Raw genomic sequence first — 23,533 nt, 5'->3', positions numbered from 1 at the left:
CAAATATAAATGATTCTTTATGTAAACATTTAGCAACAAATGCATTATAATGAATTTTGTGAGTGTATGCAGTGTTGTACAGGTATTGACAAAAATGATGATGGTGATCTTCTTGAAAACAGTGAGTAACCAACAATAGCATGTGTTGGACCCTCGTTCACACTGCAGGCCTTAATGCCCGAATCAGTTTTGTTTTTGAAATCCGTTTTGGAATACTGTACAAACAGCAAGTCATTTGCTGACATGGCTATGGCAGTTGTCATAGTAATGGCAGGTGTGTGCGCAGTGGTGTAGGCTGATTGGTGGTGGTGCTCTTGGTTCCTATCGATCTAAAGTTATGTAACAGGCTAAGGTGACAACAATGCCTGCCATGGACGTTTACTAGTTGCTTTAAATGTTCAAAATCATAGTGTAAGAACTCAAAGGATAAGATGATTCAACTTTAAAAACAAGTCCTTTAAAGGATAGCCATAGCAGTCAACGAGCTCGCTAGGTAGCATATTGACTAATTTGCTTGTAAACAATTAACAAGCAAGTTGGCTAACACATGTTTTTGTCAAATTGTCAGCGTGTCCAGCAAGCAACAAGATATGCCAAAGTGTCAAGTCGCATGGCCAGGACTCAGATTTGTATCTGATTTCATACCACCTACGAAGATGATTTGAAATGTGGCTTGAAATATCTGATTCCATGTGTTTTTTGGCGGTTCAGATGGCAGGAAAAATAACAGATTAAAATCGGATATACAAAAAAAATGGATTTGAGTCACTTCAAACGGCCAATGTGAACACAGCTTGTGTGCAACAAGAAGAGAACACATTGTTTTAATCACTTCATCTTTATTTAGAAAAACAACAATAGTGCCAAAAACATTATACTAAGTTCTTCATTTGGTTATATGTTTAGCACCATTGTCAGGTAACATTTACTTTTCCTTCAAGGCAGTCTCAACAGGTATACACATTTACAATTTCAGACAAAATCAGTAGTTCAACAAATAAACGACAGAGAGGAATACTGCCACATACCTTACAGAAGTGTGGTTGACTTTTTAACTTAATGTGCATATTGAAAATGTTGACTATACACCCCTTCAAACTCCCATAACTCATTTATTTATTAATGCAGCTTGGCAGCTTACAACCAAATGTCTTCACTATGTTGCATATCAATTGAATTTTATTTTAGGTTCCAAACCATGAAACAATCTAATTTCCAAATATGATATCAATAAATAAAAATGGTAGACACTTCTGCATAATCTGGAACAACGTGAATAAGTTGATGAAAAAAAGAAATCAATCTGTCATGGAGGAACTATGGGATAGGAAAAATCATCTTGTTAAAGGGGAACAATGTATGGTAATACATACTGTGAATGTAACAGTGTTACTTATATGCCAAAAGTATTAGCTGGCATGAAATAAAGCCAGGATGTCTTCTGAAAAGTCCACACATGGAAGAATAATTTTGTATTAACATTAGGTATGCCTGACAGATAAAGCTGATGTGTTGATGCTTGCTTATGAAAGCTGCGGTAGACGGCTAGCCATTTAGTGGCGTCATATGGCTGTGACTGTTGGAATGCAAAGAACGGATATACTGAGTGCACATAACATAAATCTGATATGGAAATATAAAATACAAACAAATGCTATATATTCACATAAGGAGAAGAACATGTTGGGCAAATGTAATAATTCCATCCTAAAAATAGTTATCTTTAATAAAAAAATAACACATTTTTTCCAATGTAATATGCTGCTATCCACAGTAGCGCCATAGGATGTCAGCAACCAGGTTTTCTCTATAAACACTGTCAATCATGTGAGGTGGATGACAATGCTACAATTGGGATAGTCAGTATTCTCAATCATTTGCAACATTTTTACCCCCTATTAACCAACAGAAATTGTAATTTGGATAATTATCTGAATATCTACATACAGACATCTCAAATAATTTATCTGAGGGTTTTGCCAAATTAATTTCTGGGGTAAATTAAATGTATTGCAGAGAGATTGATTTTTGTTTTTTTTCACCCATCTAATACTGCAATACAAAGGCAGAAACATACTATAGCATGTACTGTAGCACTCACACATTCATTGGATACTTCTGAGCCGAGTAGTAGTTTTCACCGTTGTCATCCTGTGTCACTATTGAGGTCAACAGTTTAAAATGAATAAAACACTAATAAAACAGCTATGTAGTGAGTTGTGGTGTGGATGCCCTTTCTGTTGTTGTTGTTGATCTTCACATTGGGTACAATAAATATCCAGAGAATGAAGAGTGGACATATTGACCAGCATAAAGTCCTGCTGCCTGGTCAGATGGAAGCTGTACATGCACAGTGTCTCCTTGCTGTAAGGGGAGCACAGCGCTCCCTGACGCCTGGTCCAGGCTGCCCTTTTTGTACTCATCATATGTGTACATCACAGGCTCATTGTTCTTGACCAGCGCCACCCACACATTCGCTCCTTTGCAGTGGACGTGGTAAGCAAAGTAATAGATTCCCGGTATTGTACAGCTGAAGACGCCGGTTTGGGGATTGTAGTCCTGATGGCCATTGTACAGGAGCTTGTCGAAGACAACAGGGGAGCCTACGGGGGGGAAAGGAGTGGTGAGCTGAGCCGTGAATGCTGGCATCTCCAGGCCGTTCCTGTCCCCTCCATTCTTTGGTTTCTTGTAACCGCCTTGTTTAAGACCGTCCAGACCAGGACCCAGCTCAGGGAGGATTTCACCAAGACCAGGTGGTTGGGTGGGGGGTCCGGGTGGGCCAGGAGGACCAGGTTGTCCTGGTTGTCCAGGCTGACCAGGGGGTCCACCGTTGCCAGGTTTCCCTTGGGGCCCTAAAGCACCTGGAACACCAGGTTTACCTTCGCCGGGGTAGCCAGGTTTCCCTGGTGGACCAAGCTCGCCTTTTGGCCCGGGAAGACCGGGAGGACCAAGTGGCCCACCTGGACCAAAATTTCCAGGGATTCCCTTGGGTCCCTGGTGACCTTTTTCTCCGGGCATTCCACCTTCTCCCCTTGAACCAGGCATTCCAGGAGCTCCAGGAAGGCCAGGTAACCCTTTGTGGCCATTATCCCCTTTCGGACCCAGTGGTCCTGGTATACCTCTCGGTCCTGGTTGACCACCCTCTCCAGGATACCCACCCTGTCCAGGAAGCCCTGGAGGCCCTGGCTCACCTTTAGGACCCGGCAGCCCCTTTGGCCCTCCATTGCCACCTTCTCCCTTCGGACCTGGGAAACCAAGACCCCCAGGTGGCCCAATGGGACCGGGCAGGCCCGGTGGCCCGTTGGGTCCAGGAAGGCCTTCCTGCCCTGGGAGACCTCCATGACCTTTGTCACCTTTTGGGCCTGGAGCTCCAGGAAAACCTCCATGTCCTTTGTCTCCTTTTGGTCCAGGATATCCTGGCTTTCCGTAACCAGGTAGGCCTGGGCCCCCTGGCAAACCTGGTGGGCCTGATTCCCCTTTACCGCCTGGGAACCCTGGTTGTCCTGGCAAACCATCTTGCCCGGGCTTGCCAATACCTGGTAGCCCAGGTGGTCCTCGTTCTCCTCCTTCACCTGGTGGACCAGCAAGCCCTCCTTCTCCAGATGGGCCTGGTTTTCCTGCCCCCCCGGGCAATCCTGGTAGTCCATTCAGACCTGGTTTTCCAACCCCTGGCAAACCCCCTTGACCAGGAGGCCCAGGTGGTCCACCAGGTCCTTTCAAACCTGGCAATCCTGGCAAGCCAATCCCTTTGTCTCCCTTGGGCCCAGGAAGACCAGGCAGTCCAGGTATGCCCTTGTGTCCAGGCTCCCCTCGAGGCCCAGGCTGCCCAGGCAGTCCCTGACCTCCTGGCTTCCCGATGCCTGGCAGGCCTGGTGGCCCTGGAAGACCTGGCCCCCCAGGCATCCCCATTGGTCCTACATCACCACCAGGACCAATGTCGCCCTTCGGACCTGGCTGGCCGCCTCCACCAGGTTTACCGGGCATACCCGGCATTCCGGGTTTCCCTATCCCAGGATACCCTTGGGGACCAGGAGGGCCTGGTTTTCCATGGGGGCCGGGCATCCCTTGACCTAGCATCCCTGGAGGGCCCTGTGGTCCTGGAGGCCCTTGAGCTCCTGGTGGCCCCTCGGGACCAGGACCCTGTAGTCCCCTATCATCAGGTGGTGGGCCTCCAAGGCCTTTCCCATTACTGGGATATGACTGACCTGTGGATGACATCAATTAGCATTTATCATGAATTACTGACTTGAGTTAGTGACTTGAGTATATCATTGAGCACATAGGAACATGACCAATTAATATGCATGGACATTGGGGTAAGCCCAATGGACCTTCATCCGTAGATGATGGGCCAAATTATTATTTTTGAAATCCAGAATCCAGAATATAAATACGTGGTGTGTATAGACATTATATAATTTGTAAGGAAAATGGTTTGTATAGTAGTTACTAAATTAGGATGAGCTATGTGGCGAACACAGTACAGACATACACAGTGAGTAAACAACAGTGTATTTTGCCTGCTTCACATATGATTTGTCAAGGATGCTTTTATAACCCATGAGCTGGATCTGATTTCCTGTGGATGCTAGGACAGATGACGTTTGCTTTGGCGAAGGGAGAAGAATCTTGGAAAAGCAGTTGAGAGGTGTTTTGAATGGAACTAACATGTCAGAGACTGGGTAATGGTTTCATGTCAGCACTGCCCCATGAACATGGCTAGTCTACCTCTGGTTGTACCATACTGTCCATGTTGGCTTTCCCTTCAAACCCACCTTGGTGGCCATGGCCATGATCCAATTTAAAATCTAAATATGGTTCAAATATGCTATTGTTTAGCCTACATTCTTAGAAAAAAAGGTGCTATCTAGAACCTAAAACGGTTCTCTAGCTGTCCCCACAGGAGAACCCTTTGAAGAATCCTTTTTAGTTCCAAGTAGAACCCTTTTGGTTCCATATAGAACCAAAAAGGGTTCTCCTATGGGGACAACCAAAGAACCATTTTTTTCTAAGTGTGTACATTTCTGTGATGTAGACAATCTATTAAAATCTCACCTTTTCCCTTGCCCTTATTAGGTGGCATCTGGGGTTGTTCGTGCATCTGTGGAAGCATCTGTGGAAGTTCTTGCCCATACTGTGGCAGGACATATGGCATCTCTTTGCCGTATGGCATATGTTGTGGCATTTCCTTCCCGTACTGTTGCTTGGGCAGCCCGTCCCCATTCCCGTTCCCGTTCCCATACCCGTTCCCTAGGGGCATGTGAGGTATCTGTTGCATGGGCTGGTGCTGTTGGGGAAGGTGCTGCTGTGGGTGCTGTGGCTGCTTGTGCCCGTAATATGCCGCCCCACGGGCATGGTTGCGTAGGACTAGACACAGCTGGAGTGCCACCACCAATAGATGAGTAGAGGGGAGGGGCTTGGCCATGTCCTATAGGAGAGAGAGGGCAGGTCAGCAGATTCGATTTTCAAGACCATAGAAAGAGTTAAGCAGAGGTATTCTGACAGATATATTAGAGAAAATGTAGGGCAGTACAATAACCCCTCGCCGAAGTTTCTCGGAACCATGAGACCTAAGATAAGTGTGCTATTTAACATTTTGTAGCGAGGCCTCAGGATGCGCACTATAACCATATGACTATACACAGCGAGGGACTCCAAAATATTCTGATCATACTGTACTCTGAAACATTTTAAAAGACATCTTTTTGTGGAACAGATAATAAATAGTTCTGACAAGCTAAATCACATGGATTTGAATTTGATACTCCCAGCATGGACAGCCAGGCCACTCCTCAAGGGCAGACATTTTTGGCTCTGAAACCATAACACTCTTATTCAGAGGTGGGGTTTTGAGTTACTGGGCGGGTAGGAAAAGAGAGTGAGCTCCTTGTTGTTGTGGATGTCACTTCCTGCTCTAATGAAGAGATGTGTTTTGCATCATTGAGAAGCGAATGTGCAAAACTTCAAACTGAAAATAATCCAACGCATTACTTCGAAGCTTCACACAGTACAATTGTTACTGATCCAGTGGGCCTACCCCGGTGAAACGAGGGAAGGGGTGATTCATCATACGACTGTATTTCTGTATTTTGAAAGTTATATATCTTGATAACTTGATTGTTGACACGCAAACCATTTTGGGATAATATCAACCACAGACTAATGAAAGAAATACCAAAAGATTAGTTTTAACACTGCAGTATGCTTGTTTGGGTTTTAAAGGGAACATTTGGTTCAAACAAGGTGTTAGAGTACATTTGGAGGGACATGGAGCTAGCTGAAAGATTACTGTTGATCAGTGGAAGCTGCTGAGGGGAGGACGGCTCCTAATAATGCCTGGAACGGTGCCAATGGAACGACATCAAACAGATGGAAACCATGTGTTTGATACAGTACCATTCCACTGATCCGCTCCAGGCATTACCACGAGCCCGTTCTCCACCAGCCCCCTGTGCTGTTCATACATTATGATTAGTCTTATTCCAGACACCTAGGCAAAACAACTGTGAAAGGTGAAGAGTTAGATGCAACATAGCAGAGTCTAAACATGACAAAGTCTTCACAGCATATCTATTCCCACTGGGAATTCCCACATCATTTCAACAAAATAAATAATGTGATGACGTTGAAGCAACGTGGAAAACTGATTGTATTTGCTCATCAGTGTAAGAGAGTTTTGTCTTTTCTTTTTGTACCTAAATCCAATGGCATGGTGACATTGTTTGTGGATTTCACGCTGAATTCACGTTAATTGACAACTCAACCAAATGGAAATCAAAACTAGACTTTTGAACTGACGTCTGTGCACAGTGGGTTGTCAGTATATGCTAAGTACATGCAGTACAACACTGACATGGCATTTAAGTGACCTCCTCAGACCAAAGGAAAAGCAATAACTAAATGGACAATTGGCACGTGTGGTTCTTGTAGACATCAACATGGACCACAGACTACCATACCACCTGAATCAAGTCATTTATGGTTTGACTTGACAAAAATATCTCTGCTTTCACTAACCATTTAATGCACAGTTTGTCTACGCAGTAACCATTTGTTCTCGCTCAACACTGGATAAAATGACCTCACTCTGTCCAAGTCAAGGTTGTGATTCTCCATGCTTTCATAAGAATCAGTCTGGCCAGGCTGTGAACAGGAGAGAACAGCAGTGAATCCATTTATAGCCCACATGCCAGATGTATTATGTCTCAGAAAACAAGCAGGAAGCAGGGGTACAGGATAACATTTTGTTTTATGCTCAGCCAAAATGAATTGCCCTAAAAAAGCTTAAATGCTGACTTTATCAAGTCTTGGTTGTGACAGACCGCTTAGAAACAGGAGGTCTGTAGCGTCCTGACCAGAGTTCTTATGTGTTTTGCTTGTTTAGTGTTGGTCAGGACTAGCTGGGTGGGAATTCTATGTTGTGTGTCTAGTTTGTCTGTTTCTGTGTCCAGCCTAATATGGTTCTCAATCAGAGGCAGCTGTCAATCGTTGTCCCTGATTGAGAATCATATATAGGAGGCTTGTTTTGTGTTGGGATTTTGTGGGTGATTGTTTCCTGTCTCTGTGTTTTGTCTGCACCAGATAGGGCTGTCTCGGTTTTCACATTTGTTATTTTGTTATTTGTATTAGTGTTACCGTTTATTTGTCTAATTAAACATGTTGAACACTAGCCGCGCTACATTTTGGTCCTCTCCTTCATCCCAGGAAGAAAACCGTGACAAGGTCGGCACATTGGACCTAGTCAAAGCTACGGAACACTTTGACTTTCAGGGTTTTCCAAATTTCACTAATGTCACCAGTCCTGTTGATCAAACATCTTTAAATGTTTACTGGTAGAATTAAGCATCATTTCTCATTCACAACCACTGTAGGAGCATACCATGAACAACTTGTTGATGGAATTGATTAATCCCATGAGCCAGTGCGAAATAAGGAAAGCAGATAAACACCAAATCACTCCACACTGTTCCTTAACACTGCCAACTACCAAGCTGTGAAAGCACCATAACATACATCCAGACCTTTGTGCTGTTACCATGACGTCTGGGAATTCAACAACACATTACCATGTCATTAGACTGAAGGGCGCTACCCACATAAAAAAATACTACAGTTTACTATAGAATACTACACTACTTATTATAGATTTCTGCAGAAAACTGTAGTATGCTGTAGAATACTATACTACACACTGCAGTATTTTTCGATCATGTGTATTACTTAGTATATAATTTTGTAGTATACTATAGTAAATGCTAGTGTTATCTGCAAAAAAATACTGTAGTAAATAATATAGATATGTCAGCAAAAACACATATATAAAAACAATAGTAGATACCACAGTATTTAATTTGCATATACCCTGCCCATTCCCCACCCCCATATCCCAATTTGTGCCAGCCATAAGTGAGAAACCTACATGCCAAGTATAGACCATAATTATATTGTGTTCCGAATGGTTATTGAAAAGAGCAGAAGCTCTGAACTACCTGCTCAGACCCCAGTCCAACCTTTCTACCTACATGTTATGGAAAATTTGCTCTTTTAGTATTTCTCCAGTAGGTTTCCTTAAGGAGAAAACCTCCACTTCTATCTCAAAGATAATGCAACTAAAACACTATAGTAAATACTACACTATACTTCAGTCCACAAAAACACTACAGTGAATACAACAGTATTACTACCATGGTATACACTACAGTCGTTTTTCATGTGGGTAGGCTGTTGGAGCCACACAAATTGGCTGCCGCCAGTGTTGGAGCCACAAGATGGCTGCCGCCAGTGTTACACAGTCCACCCGCTTACTGTCAATGCAATGTCAGCGTTGTGTTGGTTAACATTGGCTCAGTCAGCAGACATTCCAATTTCAGCTGCAAATTCTTTGTGTATACTGTAAGTAGTGGATTTGTAGACACATGAATATGGTTGATATTATCCCTCTATAGACCATAAAGGCTGCCAGACTGTATTAATGGATAACATTTGTAGGCCTATAGTGTATAGTAACTCACCACATCCATAACCTGTTGCATTGTGGGGGGACGTGCTGTAGGCTGGTGACTATTTATTAAATTATTCTATTTCCCTCTGCTAATTTTGGTTTAGTGTTTTAATAGCAACATCAGCCATTTTGTTAGAGTTTGGAATTGGTTTTGGAAAGCTGCGCTGGATGGATTCTCCTCGCCAGAATAGCAGTCATTAGGTTGATGAATAACACATGAGAAATCATGGGAATAATGCCTCTATTATTCCAACCACCAATGTTAAAATAATACAATTACAATAAGCACATGGGGGAAGCATCAAGCAGCTGTGCCACATGTCAGTGTAGACCAGACCAGAGACTGTGAGGAAGAATGGCCTGTAATATTCACTCTGTTCATTCTCAGAGCAACAACATGAGTGGAGCTACGCCCATTCCCTTCATTCCATGAACGACCTCCTATCCACTGCAATTACACTGTGCTGTGTAGCAAAAAATGCACAGCAAAAAATACAAAACAGTGTGGATTACCCTCACAGAAAAAAAACATGATTTCACATCAAATTCAACATAAGATCACATGTGATCACGTGAAATTCAGGGTCCAGTTAGCTGTTGTATATGTAACCTCTACGGTCACTCACCTGCACACCTCTTAACTTGTTTTTATCTGCACTGTGTCTTTCACTTGTCTTTTCTGTCAGAATAAACTAAAACACTCTGGTTCTGGGCTGCAGCACCATCTCATAAACACAAGTTGTCTGACACGTCCTTCTCTCACTTTCTGCTCTTTCTACACAATGATGATGGAAAGTTCAACTGTGTGTGCATGCGTGTGTGTGTGTGTCTAATATGTTTGGTTGTGTGTATTTAGTCCTTGTGTCACTATTTCAATGTTTTATTGAAATTGTTATCTTTATCATTAACTCTGCATTGTTTGAAAATGACCCGTAAGTAAGCATTTCACTGCTTGTCTGCACCTGTTGTTTACGATGAATGTCACAAATCAAATTTGATTTGATGTAATCTCTTTGACCACAAGAGGGCGCTACGCCCAATCATTTCACTCTCCACACATCTACAGTAGTGGAGAAGACACCCCTGATACCTATACCTCACCCTTTAACTAACATCCTACATTCACCACTAGTGGGCAGAAATCAGTCCAATACTTGACAGACGCAGTGAAGACATCATGAGAAAACAACATTGTACCTTGTGTTATGGCAAGTTGTGATTCTGGAGAATTGAGAATTTGTTAGGATTTGTTTTTAAAAAACAATTTGCGGCCAATAAGCTCACACACACACACACACACACATACACACACACACACACACACACACACACACACACACACACACACACACACACACACACACACACACACACACGCTTCCATAGAAGGCCAAACTCAAACGCCCTCCACACCCTGGATGTGTGTACATTCCTCCTTTCCTCTATTTTCCTTTCCCATCCTTCCCTCAATCCCCTCCTTCCCTCCTGCCTCTCTCCGCCGGCCCGTCGCTGAGTAAGGAAGACAGAGTCACGTTTCCCCTCAGAGTGAGTTGTTCCACACAGAGAGCACATGCTGCTAAATGGGAGATGATTAGAGACAGGAACCTAGGACGTGACTATATGTGTGTGTGTTTCTGCATGTGTGTGTTTCTGCATGTGTGTGTTTCTGCGTGTGTGTGTTTCTGCGTGTGTGTGTTTCTGCGTGTGTGTGTTTCTGCATGTGTGTGTTTCTGCATGTGTGTGTTTCTGCGTGTGTGTGTGTGTGTGGACCCACCACCGCACTCCGCTGGGCCGCAGTACTCCTTTAAACATGGACCACGTCTCAGGAGATTTGTACAACGCTGCCAAGTGATCGGTGCAATAATAAACATAAGGTGTGAATGTATGTACGCTTCCCTCACGGTCGTCTTTACTGTTCTTTCAGCCGCGCTGAGCGCTGAGATCAAAGCCTTGACTTATGGAGAGAAGATGTTTATTCTGCCTGCTGAAATAACCTCCCAAGTTGTTCTATTATGGAAAGATTATGTTACACTTGTTTAACCGGTGTGAAATGACTGGCTAGTTAGCCGGGCGCACTGTGGGGCATTTCAATCAGTGATGTCACTCACTCTGAGACCTTGAAGTAGTTGTTCCCCTTGCTTTGCAAGAACCGCAGCTTTTGTGGAGCGATAGGTAACGATGCTTCGAGGGTGACTGTTGTCGATGTGTGCAGAGGGTCCATGATTCAAACCCAGGTTGGGGCAAGGAGAGGGACGGAAGCAAAACTGTGACACTTGCATAGATATTGTTGCTATCAACATCATGCTGAAGGTGTGAGGAGAAAAGGCACTAGTACAGAGAAGAATCTATACTCTACATAACACCCTTCAGACATAGAATATCTCTGTCTGTCTGTCTGTCTCTTTTTTTATTGAACAATTACGCACGTTCATTTCCTTCCTCCATGACCTGCTAACCTCTTGAACTGACAAACAGAAAAAGCATGCTCCTCTTACCCTTAGTGTCTCCTCTCCTCAAACCCAAGGGCCTGTCGCGACGATGACCTAACCTCTCGCTCTGACCTTTGGCCCGCAGGTCTCACTGTACTTTCCCTCTGTTTTTGGTGGTGTTGGAGATGGGGATTTCCCGAGGCATGAGACTGCTTGTGACTCTGGCTACAGGTCCGATGAGTTGCAGTGCAGTCTAGGGCCCTGCAACAGAATGATGATGAGTGAGAGATCCTGGAGCACCATGACTTTTCTCAGACAGCTGGGGTTTTAACACTGAGCTGCCATCTCCAGCTCACTGCCCTTCCCAACTTGGCTGTCATACAGTACTGTACAGTAGTAGAGGTGTTATCACTCTGGACAGTAGTAGAGGTGTTATCACTCTGGACAGTAGTAGAGGTGGTATCACTCTGGACAGTAGTAGAGGTGTTATCACTCTGGACAGTAGTAGAGGTGTTATCACTATGAACAGTAGTAGAGGTGTTATTACTCTGGACATTAGTAGAGGTGTTATCACTCTGGACAGTAGTAGAGGTGTTATTACTCTGGACAGTAGTAGAGGTGTTATCACTATACAGTAGTAGAGGTGTTATCACTCTGGACATTAGTAGAGGTGTTATTACTCTGGACAGTAGTAGAGGTGTTATTACTCTGGACAGTAGTAGAGGTGTTATTACTCTGGACATTAGTAGAGGTGTTATCACTAAGAACAGTAGTAGAGGTGTTATTACTAAGAACAGTAGTAGAGGTGTTATCACTAAGAACAGTAGTAGAGGTGTTATCACTAAGAACAGTAGTAGAGGTGTTATCACTATACAGTAGTAGAGGTGTTATCACTAAGAACAGTAGTAGAGGTGTTATCACTATACAGTAGTAGAGGTGTTATCACTCTGGACAGTAGTAGAGGTGTTATTACTCTGGACATTAGTAGAGGTGTTATTACTCTGGACAGTAGTAGAGGTGTTATTACTCTGGACAGTAGTAGAGGTGTTATCACTCTACAGTAGTAGAGGCATTATCACTCTACAGTATTAGAGGTGTTATCAGTCTGGACAGTAGTAGAGGTGTTATCACTCTACAGTAGTAGAGGTGTTATCACTCTACAGTAGTAGAGGTGTTATCACTATACAGTAGTAGAGGTGTTATCACTATACAGTAGTAGAGGTGTTATCACTATACAGTAGTAGAGGTGTTATCACTCTACAGTAGTAGAGGTGTTATCACTATACAGTAGTAGAGGTGTTATCACTATACAGTAGTAGAGGTGTTATCACTATACAGTAGTAGAGGTGTTATTACTATACAGTAGTAGAGGTGTTATCACTATACAGTAGTAGAGGTGTTATCACTCTGGACAGTAGTAGAGGTGTTATCACTATTTACAGTAGTAGAGGTGTTATCACGCAGGACAGTAGTAGATGTGTTATCACTCTGGACAGTATTAGATGTGTTATCACTCTGGACAGTAGTAGAGGTGTTATCACTCTGGACAGTAGTAGATGTGTTATCACTCTGGACAGTAGTAGAGGTGTTATCACTAAGAACAGTAGTAGAGGTGTTATTACTCTGGACAGTAGTAGAGGTGTTATCACTCTGGACAGTAGTAGAGGTGTTATCACTAAGAACAGTAGTAGAGGTGTTATTACTCTGGACAGTAGTAGAGGTGTTATTACTCTGCACAGTAGTAGAGGTGTTATTACTCTGCACAGTAGTAGAGGTGTTATTACTCTGCACAGTAGTAGAGGTGTTATTACTCTGCACAGTAGTAGAGGTGTTATTACTCTGCACAGTAGTAGAGGTGTTATCACTATGAACAGTAGTAAAGGTGTCATTACTCTGGACAGTAGTAGAGGTGTTATTACTCTGCACAGTAGTAGAGGTGTTATTACTCTGGACATTAGTAGAGGTGTTATCACTCTGGACATTAGTAGAGGTGTTATCACTCTGGACATTAGTAGAGGTGTTATTACTCTGGACATTAGTAGAGGTGTTATCACTCTGGACATTAGTAGAGGTGTTATTACTCTGCACAGTAGTAGAGGTGTTATTACTCTGGACAGTAGTAGAGGTGTTATTACTCTGGACATTAGTAGAGGTGTTATTACTCTGGACAGTAGTAGAGGTGTTATCACTCTGGACATTAGTAGAGGTGTTATTACTCTGCACAGTAGTAGAGGTGTTATTACTCTGCACAGTAGTAGAGGTGTCATCACTATTTACAGTAGTAGAGGTGTTATCACTATGAACAATAGTAGAGGTGTTATTACTATGGACAGTAGTAGAGGTGTTATTACTCTGGACATTAGTAGAGGTGTTATTACTCTGGACAGTAGTAGAGGTGTTATTACTCTGGACAGTAGTAGAGGTGTTATCACTAAGAACAGTAGTAGAGGTGTTATCACTATGAACAGTAGTAGAGGTGTTATCACGCTGGACAGTAGTAGAGGTGTTATTACTCTGGACAGTAGTAGAGGTGTTATCACTCTACAGTAGTAGAGGCATTATCACTCTACAGTATTAGAGGTGTTATCACTATGAACAGTAGTAGAGGTGTTATCACTCTGGACAGTAGTAGAGGTGTTATCACTCTACAGTAGTAGAGGTGTTACCACTATACAGTAGTAGAGGTGTTATCACTCTGGACAGTAGTAGAGGTGTTATCACCATTTACAGTAGTAGAGGTGTTATCACGCTGGACAGTAGTAGAGGTGTTATCACTCTGGACAGTAGTAGAGGTGTTATCACTCTGGACAGTAGTAGAGGTGTTATTACTCTGGACAGTAGTAGAGGTGTTATCACTCTGGACAGTATTAGAGGTGTTATCACTCTGGACAGTAGTAGAGGTGTTATTACTCTGGACAGTAGTAGAGGTGTTATCACTATAAAGTAGTAGAGGTGTTATCACTATTTACGGTATTAGATGTGGGATCACTATTTACTGTATTCGAGGTGTTATCACTATACAGTTGTAGAGGTGTTATCACTATACAGTAGTAGAGGTGTTATCACTATTTACAGTAGTAGAGGTGTTATCACTCTGGACAGTAGTAGAGGTGTTATTACTCTGGACAGTAGTAGAGGTGTTATCACTCTGGACAGTAGTAGAGGTGTTATCACTATGAACAGTAGTAGAGGTGTTATTACTATTTACAGTATTATAGATTTTATCACTATTTACAGTATTAGAGATGTTATCGCTATTTACAGTATTAGAGGCGTTATCACTCTACAGTAGTAGAGGTGTTATCACTCTACAGTATTAGAGCCGTTATCACTCTACAGTATTAGAGGTGTTATCACTCTACAGTATTAGAGGCGTTATCACTCTGGACAGTAGAGATGTTATCACTACAGTAGTAGAGGTGTTATCACTCTACAGTATTAGAGGCGTTATCACTCTACAGTATTAGAGGCGTTATCACTCTACAGTATTAGAGGCGTTATCACTCTACAGTATTAGAGGTGTTATCACTCTACAGTATTAGAGATGTTATCACTATTTACAGTATTAGAGGTGTTATCACTATGAACAGTAGTAGAGGTGTTATCACTCTGGACAGTAGTAGAGGTGTTATCACTCTGGACAGTAGTAGAGGTGTTATCACTAAGAACAGTAGTAGAGGTGTTATTACTCTGGACAGTAGTAGAGGTGTTATTACTCTGCACAGTAGTAGAGGTGTTATTACTCTGCACAGTAGTAGAGGTGTTATTACTCTGCACAGTAGTAGAGGTGTTATCACTATGAACAGTAGTAAAGGTGTCATTACTCTGGACAGTAGTAGAGGTGTTATTACTCTGCACAGTAGTAGAGGTGTTATTACTCTGGACATTAGTAGAGGTGTTATCACTCTGGACATTAGTAGAGGTGTTATCACTCTGGACATTAGTAGAGGTGTTATTACTCTGGACATTAGTAGAGGTGTTATCACTCTGGACATTAGTAGAGGTGTTATTACTCTGCACAGTAGTAGAGGTGTTATTACTCTGGACAGTAGTAGAGGTGTTATTACTCTGGACATTAGTAGAGGTGTTATTACTCTGGACAGTAGTAGAGGTGTTATCACTCTGGACATTAGTAGAGGTGTTATTACTCTGCACAGTAGTAGAGGTGTTATTACTCTGGACAGTAGTAGAGGTGTTATCACTCTGGACATTAGTAGAGGTGTTATTACTCTGCACAGTAGTAGAGGTGTTATTACTCTGCACAGTAGTAGAGGTGTCATCACTATTTACAGTAGTAGAGGTATTATCACTATGAACAATAGTAGAGGTGTTATTACTCTGGACAGTAGTAGAGGTGTTATTACTCTGGACATTAGTAGAGGTGTTATTACTCTGGACAGTAGTAGAGGTGTTATTACTCTGGACAGTAGTAGAGGTGTTATCACTAAGAACAGTAGTAGAGGTGTTATCACTATGAACAGTAGTAGAGGTGTTATCACGCTGGACAGTAGTAGAGGTGTTATTACTCTGGACAGTAGTAGAGGTGTTATCACTCTACAGTAGTAGAGGCATTATCACTCTACAGTATTAGAGGTGTTATCACTATGAACAGTAGTAGAGGTGTTATCACTCTGGACAGTAGTAGAGGTGTTATCACTCTACAGTAGTAGAGGTGTTACCACTATACAGTAGTAGAGGTGTTATCACTCTGGACAGTAGTAGAGGTGTTATCACTATTTACAGTAGTAGAGGTGTTATCACGCTGGACAGTAGTAGAGGTGTTATCACTCTGGACAGTAGTAGAGGTGTTATCACTCTGGACAGTAGTATAGGTGTTATTACTCTGGACAGTAGTAGAGGTGTTATCACTCTGGACAGTATTAGAGGTGTTATCACTCTGGACAGTAGTAGAGGTGTTATTACTCTGGACAGTAGTAGAGGTGTTATCACTATAAAGTAGTAGAGGTGTTATCACTATTTACGGTATTAGATGTGGGATCACTATTTACTGTATTCGAGGTGTTATCACTATACAGTTGTAGAGGTGTTATCACTATACAGTAGTAGAGGTGTTATCACTATTTACAGTAGTAGAGGTGTTATCACTCTGGACAGTAGTAGAGGTGTTATTACTCTGGACAGTAGTAGAGGTGTTATCACTCTGGACAGTAGTAGAGGTGTTATCACTATGAACAGTAGTAGAGGTGTTATTACTATTTACAGTATTATAGATTTTATCACTATTTACAGTATTAGAGATGTTATCGCTATTTACAGTATTAGAGGCGTTATCACTCTACAGTAGTAGAGGTGTTATCACTCTACAGTATTAGAGCCGTTATCACTCTACAGTATTAGAGGTGTTATCACTCTACAGTATTAGAGGCGTTATCACTCTGGACAGTAGAGATGTTATCACTACAGTAGTAGAGGTGTTATCACTCTACAGTATTAGAGGCGTTATCACTCTACAGTATTAGAGGCGTTATCACTCTACAGTATTAGAGGCGTTATCACTCTACAGTATTAGAGGTGTTATCACTCTACAGTATTAGAGATGTTATCACTATTTACAGTATTAGAGGTGTTATCACTATGAACAGTAGTAGAGGTGTTATCACTCTGGACAGTAGTAGAGGTGTTATCACTCTGGACAGTAGTAGAGGTGTTATCACTAAGAACAGTAGTAGAGGTGTTATTACTCTGGACAGTAGTAGAGGTGTTATTACTCTGCACAGTAGTAGAGGTGTTATTACTCTGCACAGTAGTAGAGGTGTTATTACTCTGCACAGTAGTAGAGGTGTTATCACTATGAACAGTAGTAAAGGTGTCATTACTCTGGACAGTAGTAGAGGTGTTATTACTCTGCACAGTAGTAGAGGTGTTATTACTCTGGACATTAGTAGAGGTGTTATCACTCTGGACATTAGTAGAGGTGTTATCACTCTGGACATTAGTAGAGGTGTTATTACTCTGGACATTAGTAGAGGTGTTATCACTCTGGACATTAGTAGAGGTGTTATTACTCTGCACAGTAGTAGAGGTGTTATTACTCTGGACAGTAGTAGAGGTGTTATTACTCTGGACATTAGTAGAGGTGTTATTACTCTGGACAGTAGTAGAGGTGTTATCACTCTGGACATTAGTAGAGGTGTTATTACTCTGCACAGTAGTAGAGGTGTTATTACTCTGGACAGTAGTAGAGGTGTTATCACTCTGGACATTAGTAGAGGTGTTATTACTCTGCACAGTAGTAGAGGTGTTATTACTCTGCACAGTAGTAGAGGTGTCATCACTATTTACAGTAGTAGAGGTATTATCACTATGAACAATAGTAGAGGTGTTATTACTCTGGACAGTAGTAGAGGTGTTATTACTCTGGACATTAGTAGAGGTGTTATTACTCTGGACAGTAGTAGAGGTGTTATTACTCTGGACAGTAGTAGAGGTGTTATCACTAAGAACAGTAGTAGAGGTGTTATCACTATGAACAGTAGTAGAGGTGTTATCACGCTGGACAGTAGTAGAGGTGTTATTACTCTGGACAGTAGTAGAGGTGTTATCACTCTACAGTAGTAGAGGCATTATCACTCTACAGTATTAGAGGTGTTATCACTATGAACAGTAGTAGAGGTGTTATCACTCTGGACAGTAGTAGAGGTGTTATCACTCTACAGTAGTAGAGGTGTTACCACTATACAGTAGTAGAGGTGTTATCACTCTGGACAGTAGTAGAGGTGTTATCACTATTTACAGTAGTAGAGGTGTTATCACGCTGGACAGTAGTAGAGGTGTTATCACTCTGGACAGTAGTAGAGGTGTTATCACTCTGGACAGTAGTATAGGTGTTATTACTCTGGACAGTAGTAGAGGTGTTATCACTCTGGACAGTATTAGAGGTGTTATCACTCTGGACAGTAGTAGAGGTGTTATTACTCTGGACAGTAGTAGAGGTGTTATCACTATAAAGTAGTAGAGGTGTTATCACTATTTACGGTATTAGATGTGGGATCACTATTTACTGTATTCGAGGTGTTATCACTATACAGTTGTAGAGGTGTTATCACTATACAGTAGTAGAGGTGTTATCACTATTTACAGTAGTAGAGGTGTTATCACTCTGGACAGTAGTAGAGGTGTTATTACTCTGGACAGTAGTAGAGGTGTTATCACTCTGGACAGTAGTAGAGGTGTTATCACTATGAACAGTAGTAGAGGTGTTATTACTATTTACAGTATTATAGATTTTATCACTATTTACAGTATTAGAGATGTTATCGCTATTTACAGTATTAGAGGCGTTATCACTCTACAGTAGTAGAGGTGTTATCACTCTACAGTATTAGAGCCGTTATCACTCTACAGTATTAGAGGTGTTATCACTCTACAGTATTAGAGGCGTTATCACTCTGGACAGTAGAGATGTTATCACTACAGTAGTAGAGGTGTTATCACTCTACAGTATTAGAGGCGTTATCACTCTACAGTATTAGAGGCGTTATCACTCTACAGTATTAGAGGCGTTATCACTCTACAGTATTAGAGGTGTTATCACTCTACAGTATTAGAGATGTTATCACTATTTACAGTATTAGAGGTGTTATCACTATGAACAGTAGTAGAGGTGTTATCACTCTGGACAGTAGTAGAGGTGTTATCACTCTGGACAGTAGTAGAGGTGTTATCACTAAGAACAGTAGTAGAGGTGTTATTACTCTGGACATTAGTAGAGGTGTTATCACTCTGGACATTAGTAGAGGTGTTATTACTCTGCACAGTAGTAGAGGTGTTATTACTCTGGACAGTAGTAGAGGTGTTATTACTCTGGACATTAGTAGAGGTGTTATTACTCTGGACAGTAGTAGAGGTGTTATCACTCTGGACATTAGTAGAGGTGTTATTACTCTGCACAGTAGTAGAGGTGTTATTACTCTGGACAGTAGTAGAGGTGTTATCACTCTGGACATTAGTAGAGGTGTTATTACTCTGCACAGTAGTAGAGGTGTTATTACTCTGCACAGTAGTAGAGGTGTCATCACTATTTACAGTAGTAGAGGTGTTATCACTATGAACAATAGTAGAGGTGTTATTACTCTGGACAGTAGTAGAGGTGTTATTACTCTGGACATTAGTAGAGGTGTTATTACTCTGGACAGTAGTAGAGGTGTTATTACTCTGGACAGTAGTAGAGGTGTTATCACTAAGAACAGTAGTAGAGGTGTTATCACTATGAACAGTAGTAGAGGTGTTATCACGCTGGACAGTAGTAGAGGTGTTATTACTCTGGACAGTAGTAGAGGTGTTATCACTCTACAGTAGTAGAGGCATTATCACTCTACAGTATTAGAGGTGTTATCACTATGAACAGTAGTAGAGGTGTTATCACTCTGGACAGTAGTAGAGGTGTTATCACTCTACAGTAGTAGAGGTGTTACCACTATACAGTAGTAGAGGTGTTATCACTCTGGACAGTAGTAGAGGTGTTATCACTATTTACAGTAGTAGAGGTGTTATCACGCTGGACAGTAGTAGAGGTGTTATCACTCTGGACAGTAGTAGAGGTGTTATCACTCTGGACAGTAGTAGAGGTGTTATTACTCTGGACAGTAGTAGAGGTGTTATCACTCTGGACAGTATTAGAGGTGTTATCACTCTGGACAGTAGTAGAGGTGTTATTACTCTGGACAGTAGTAGAGGTGTTATCACTATAAAGTAGTAGAGGTGTTATCACTATTTACGGTATTAGATGTGGGATCACTATTTACTGTATTCGAGGTGTTATCACTATACAGTTGTAGAGGTGTTATCACTATACAGTAGTAGAGGTGTTATCACTATTTACAGTAGTAGAGGTGTTATCACTCTGGACAGTAGTAGAGGTGTTATTACTCTGGACAGTAGTAGAGGTGTTATCACTCTGGACAGTAGTAGAGGTGTTATCACTATGAACAGTAGTAGAGGTGTTATTACTATTTACAGTATTATAGATTTTATCACTATTTACAGTATTAGAGATGTTATCGCTATTTACAGTATTAGAGGCGTTATCACTCTACAGTAGTAGAGGTGTTATCACTCTACAGTATTAGAGCCGTTATCACTCTACAGTATTAGAGGTGTTATCACTCTACAGTATTAGAGGCGTTATCACTCTGGACAGTAGAGATGTTATCACTACAGTAGTAGAGGTGTTATCACTCTACAGTATTAGAGGCGTTATCACTCTACAGTATTAGAGGCGTTATCACTCTACAGTATTAGAGGCGTTATCACTCTACAGTATTAGAGGTGTTATCACTCTACAGTATTAGAGATGTTATCACTATTTACAGTATTAGAGGTGTTATCACTATGAACAGTAGTAGAGGTGTTATCACTCTGGACAGTAGTAGAGGTGTTATCACTCTGGACAGTAGTAGAGGTGTTATCACTAAGAACAGTAGTAGAGGTGTTATTACTCTGGACAGTAGTAGAGGTGTTATTACTCTGCACAGTAGTAGAGGTGTTATTACTCTGCACAGTAGTAGAGGTGTTATTACTCTGCACAGTAGTAGAGGTGTTATTACTCTGCACAGTAGTAGAGGTGTTATTACTCTGCACAGTAGTAGAGGTGTTATCACTATGAACAGTAGTAAAGGTGTCATTACTCTGGACAGTAGTAGAGGTGTTATTACTCTGCACAGTAGTAGAGGTGTTATTACTCTGGACATTAGTAGAGGTGTTATCACTCTGGACATTAGTAGAGGTGTTATCACTCTGGGCATTAGTAGAGGTGTTATTACTCTGGACATTAGTAGAGGTGTTATCACTCTGGACATTAGTAGAGGTGTTATTACTCTGCACAGTAGTAGAGGTGTTATTACTCTGGACAGTAGTAGAGGTGTTATTACTCTGGACATTAGTAGAGGTGTTATTACTCTGGACAGTAGTAGAGGTGTTATCACTCTGGACATTAGTAGAGGTGTTATTACTCTGCACAGTAGTAGAGGTGTTATTACTCTGCACAGTAGTAGAGGTGTCATCACTATTTACAGTAGTAGAGGTGTTATCACTATGAACAATAGTAGAGGTGTTATTACTCTGGACAGTAGTAGAGGTGTTATTACTCTGGACATTAGTAGAGGTGTTATTACTCTGGACAGTAGTAGAGGTGTTATTACTCTGGACAGTAGTAGAGGTGTTATCACTAAGAACAGTAGTAGAGGTGTTATCACTATGAACAGTAGTAGAGGTGTTATCACGCTGGACAGTAGTAGAGGTGTTATTACTCTGGACAGTAGTAGAGGTGTTATCACTCTACAGTAGTAGAGGCATTATCACTCTACAGTATTAGAGGTGTTATCACTATGAACAGTAGTAGAGGTGTTATCACTCTGGACAGTAGTAGAGGTGTTATCACTCTACAGTAGTAGAGGTGTTATCACTCTGGACAGTAGTAGAGGTGTTATCACTCTGGACAGTAGTAGAGGTGTTATCACTATTTACAGTAGTAGAGGTGTTATCACGCTGGACAGTAGTAGAGGTGTTATCACTCTGGACAGTAGTAGAGGTGTTATCACTCTGGACAGTAGTAGAGGTGGTATTACTCTGGACAGTAGTAGAGGTGTTATCACTCTGGACAGTATTAGAGGTGTTATCACTCTGGACAGTAGTAGAGGTGTTATTACTCTGGACAGTAGTAGAGGTGTTATCACTATAAAGTAGTAGAGGTGTTATCACTATTTACGGTATTAGATGTGGGATCACTATTTACTGTATTCGAGGTGTTATCACTATACAGTTGTAGAGGTGTTATCACTATACAGTAGTAGAGGTGTTATCACTATTTACAGTAGTAGAGGTGTTATCACTCTGGACAGTAGTAGAGGTGTTATTACTCTGGACAGTAGTAGAGGTGTTATCACTCTGGACAGTAGTAGAGGTGTTATCACTATGAACAGTAGTAGAGGTGTTATTACTATTTACAGTATTATAGATTTTATCACTATTTACAGTATTAGAGATGTTATCGCTATTTACAGTATTAGAGGCGTTATCACTCTACAGTAGTAGAGGTGTTATCACTCTACAGTATTAGAGCCGTTATCACTCTACAGTATTAGAGGTGTTATCACTCTACAGTATTAGAGGCGTTATCACTCTGGACAGTAGAGATGTTATCACTACAGTAGTAGAGGTGTTATCACTCTACAGTATTAGAGGCGTTATCACTCTACAGTATTAGAGGCGTTATCACTCTACAGTATTAGAGGCGTTATCACTCTACAGTATTAGAGGTGTTATCACTCTACAGTATTAGAGATGTTATCACTATTTACAGTATTAGAGGTGTTATCACTATGAACAGTAGTAGAGATGTTATCACTCTGGACAGTAGTAGAGGTGTTATCACTCTACAGTATTAGAGGCGTTATCACTCTGGACACTAGTAGAGGCGTTATCACTCTACAGTATTAGAGGCGTTATCACTCTGGACAGTAGTAGAGGCGTTATCACTCTACAGTATTAGAGGCGTTATCACTCTGGACAGTATTAGAGGCGTTATCACTCTACAGTAGTAGAGGCGTTATCACTCTACAGTATTAGAGGCGTTATCACTCTACAGTAGTAGAGGTGTTATCACTCTACAGTATTAGAGGCGTTATCACTCTACAGTATTAGAGGCGTTATCACTCTATAGTATTAGAGGTGTTATCACTCTACAGTATTAGAGGCGTTATCACTCTGGACAGTAGAGATGTTATCACTACAGTAGTAGGGGTGTTTTCACTATTTACAGTATTAGAGGCGTTATCACTCTACAGTATTAGAGGTGTTATCACTCTACAGTATTAGAGGCGTTATCACTCTACAGTATTAGAGGCGTTATCACTCTACAGTATTAGAGGCGTTATCACTCTGGACATTATTAGAGGCGTTATCACTCTACAGTAGTAGAGGCGTTATCACTCTACAGTATTAGAGGCGTTATCACTCTACAGTATTAGAGGCGTTATCACTCTACAGTATTAGAGGCGTTATCACTCTACAGTAGTAGAGGCGTTATCACTCTGGACAGTAGTAGAGGCGTTATCACTCTACAGTATTAGAGGCGTTATCACTC

General features: G+C 41.5%; 1 protein-coding gene and 1 non-coding gene across 2 annotated transcripts in view; one reads left to right on the top strand and one right to left on the bottom strand.

Annotated features, from left to right (window-relative positions):
- Positions 1–825: 825 nt before the first annotated feature.
- The window catches only part of LOC129860002 (collagen alpha-1(VIII) chain-like), a 46,693-nt gene continuing 23,985 nt past the window's right edge, over positions 826–23,533 (bottom strand). The window contains exons 2-4 of the mRNA XM_055930313.1: positions 11,497–11,691; positions 5,056–5,428; positions 826–4,205 (exon numbers count right to left, since the gene is read on the bottom strand). Of these exons, the coding sequence (XP_055786288.1) occupies positions 2,257–4,205; positions 5,056–5,425 (2,319 nt within the window). The 5' untranslated portion in view covers positions 5,426–5,428; positions 11,497–11,691 and the 3' untranslated portion in view covers positions 826–2,256. The remainder of the gene's footprint in view (positions 4,206–5,055; positions 5,429–11,496; positions 11,692–23,533) is intronic.
- On the top strand, positions 8,531–8,585 carry LOC129860236 (U7 small nuclear RNA). Its single transcript, XR_008760330.1, has one exon. It is a non-coding gene; the product is annotated as a U7 small nuclear RNA (small nuclear RNA).

Source organism: Salvelinus fontinalis, chromosome 7 (genome assembly GCF_029448725.1).
Source record: "Salvelinus fontinalis isolate EN_2023a chromosome 7, ASM2944872v1, whole genome shotgun sequence".
NCBI lineage: Eukaryota > Metazoa > Chordata > Actinopteri > Salmoniformes > Salmonidae > Salvelinus > Salvelinus fontinalis.
This window is presented reverse-complemented; position numbering and strand designations above follow the sequence as displayed.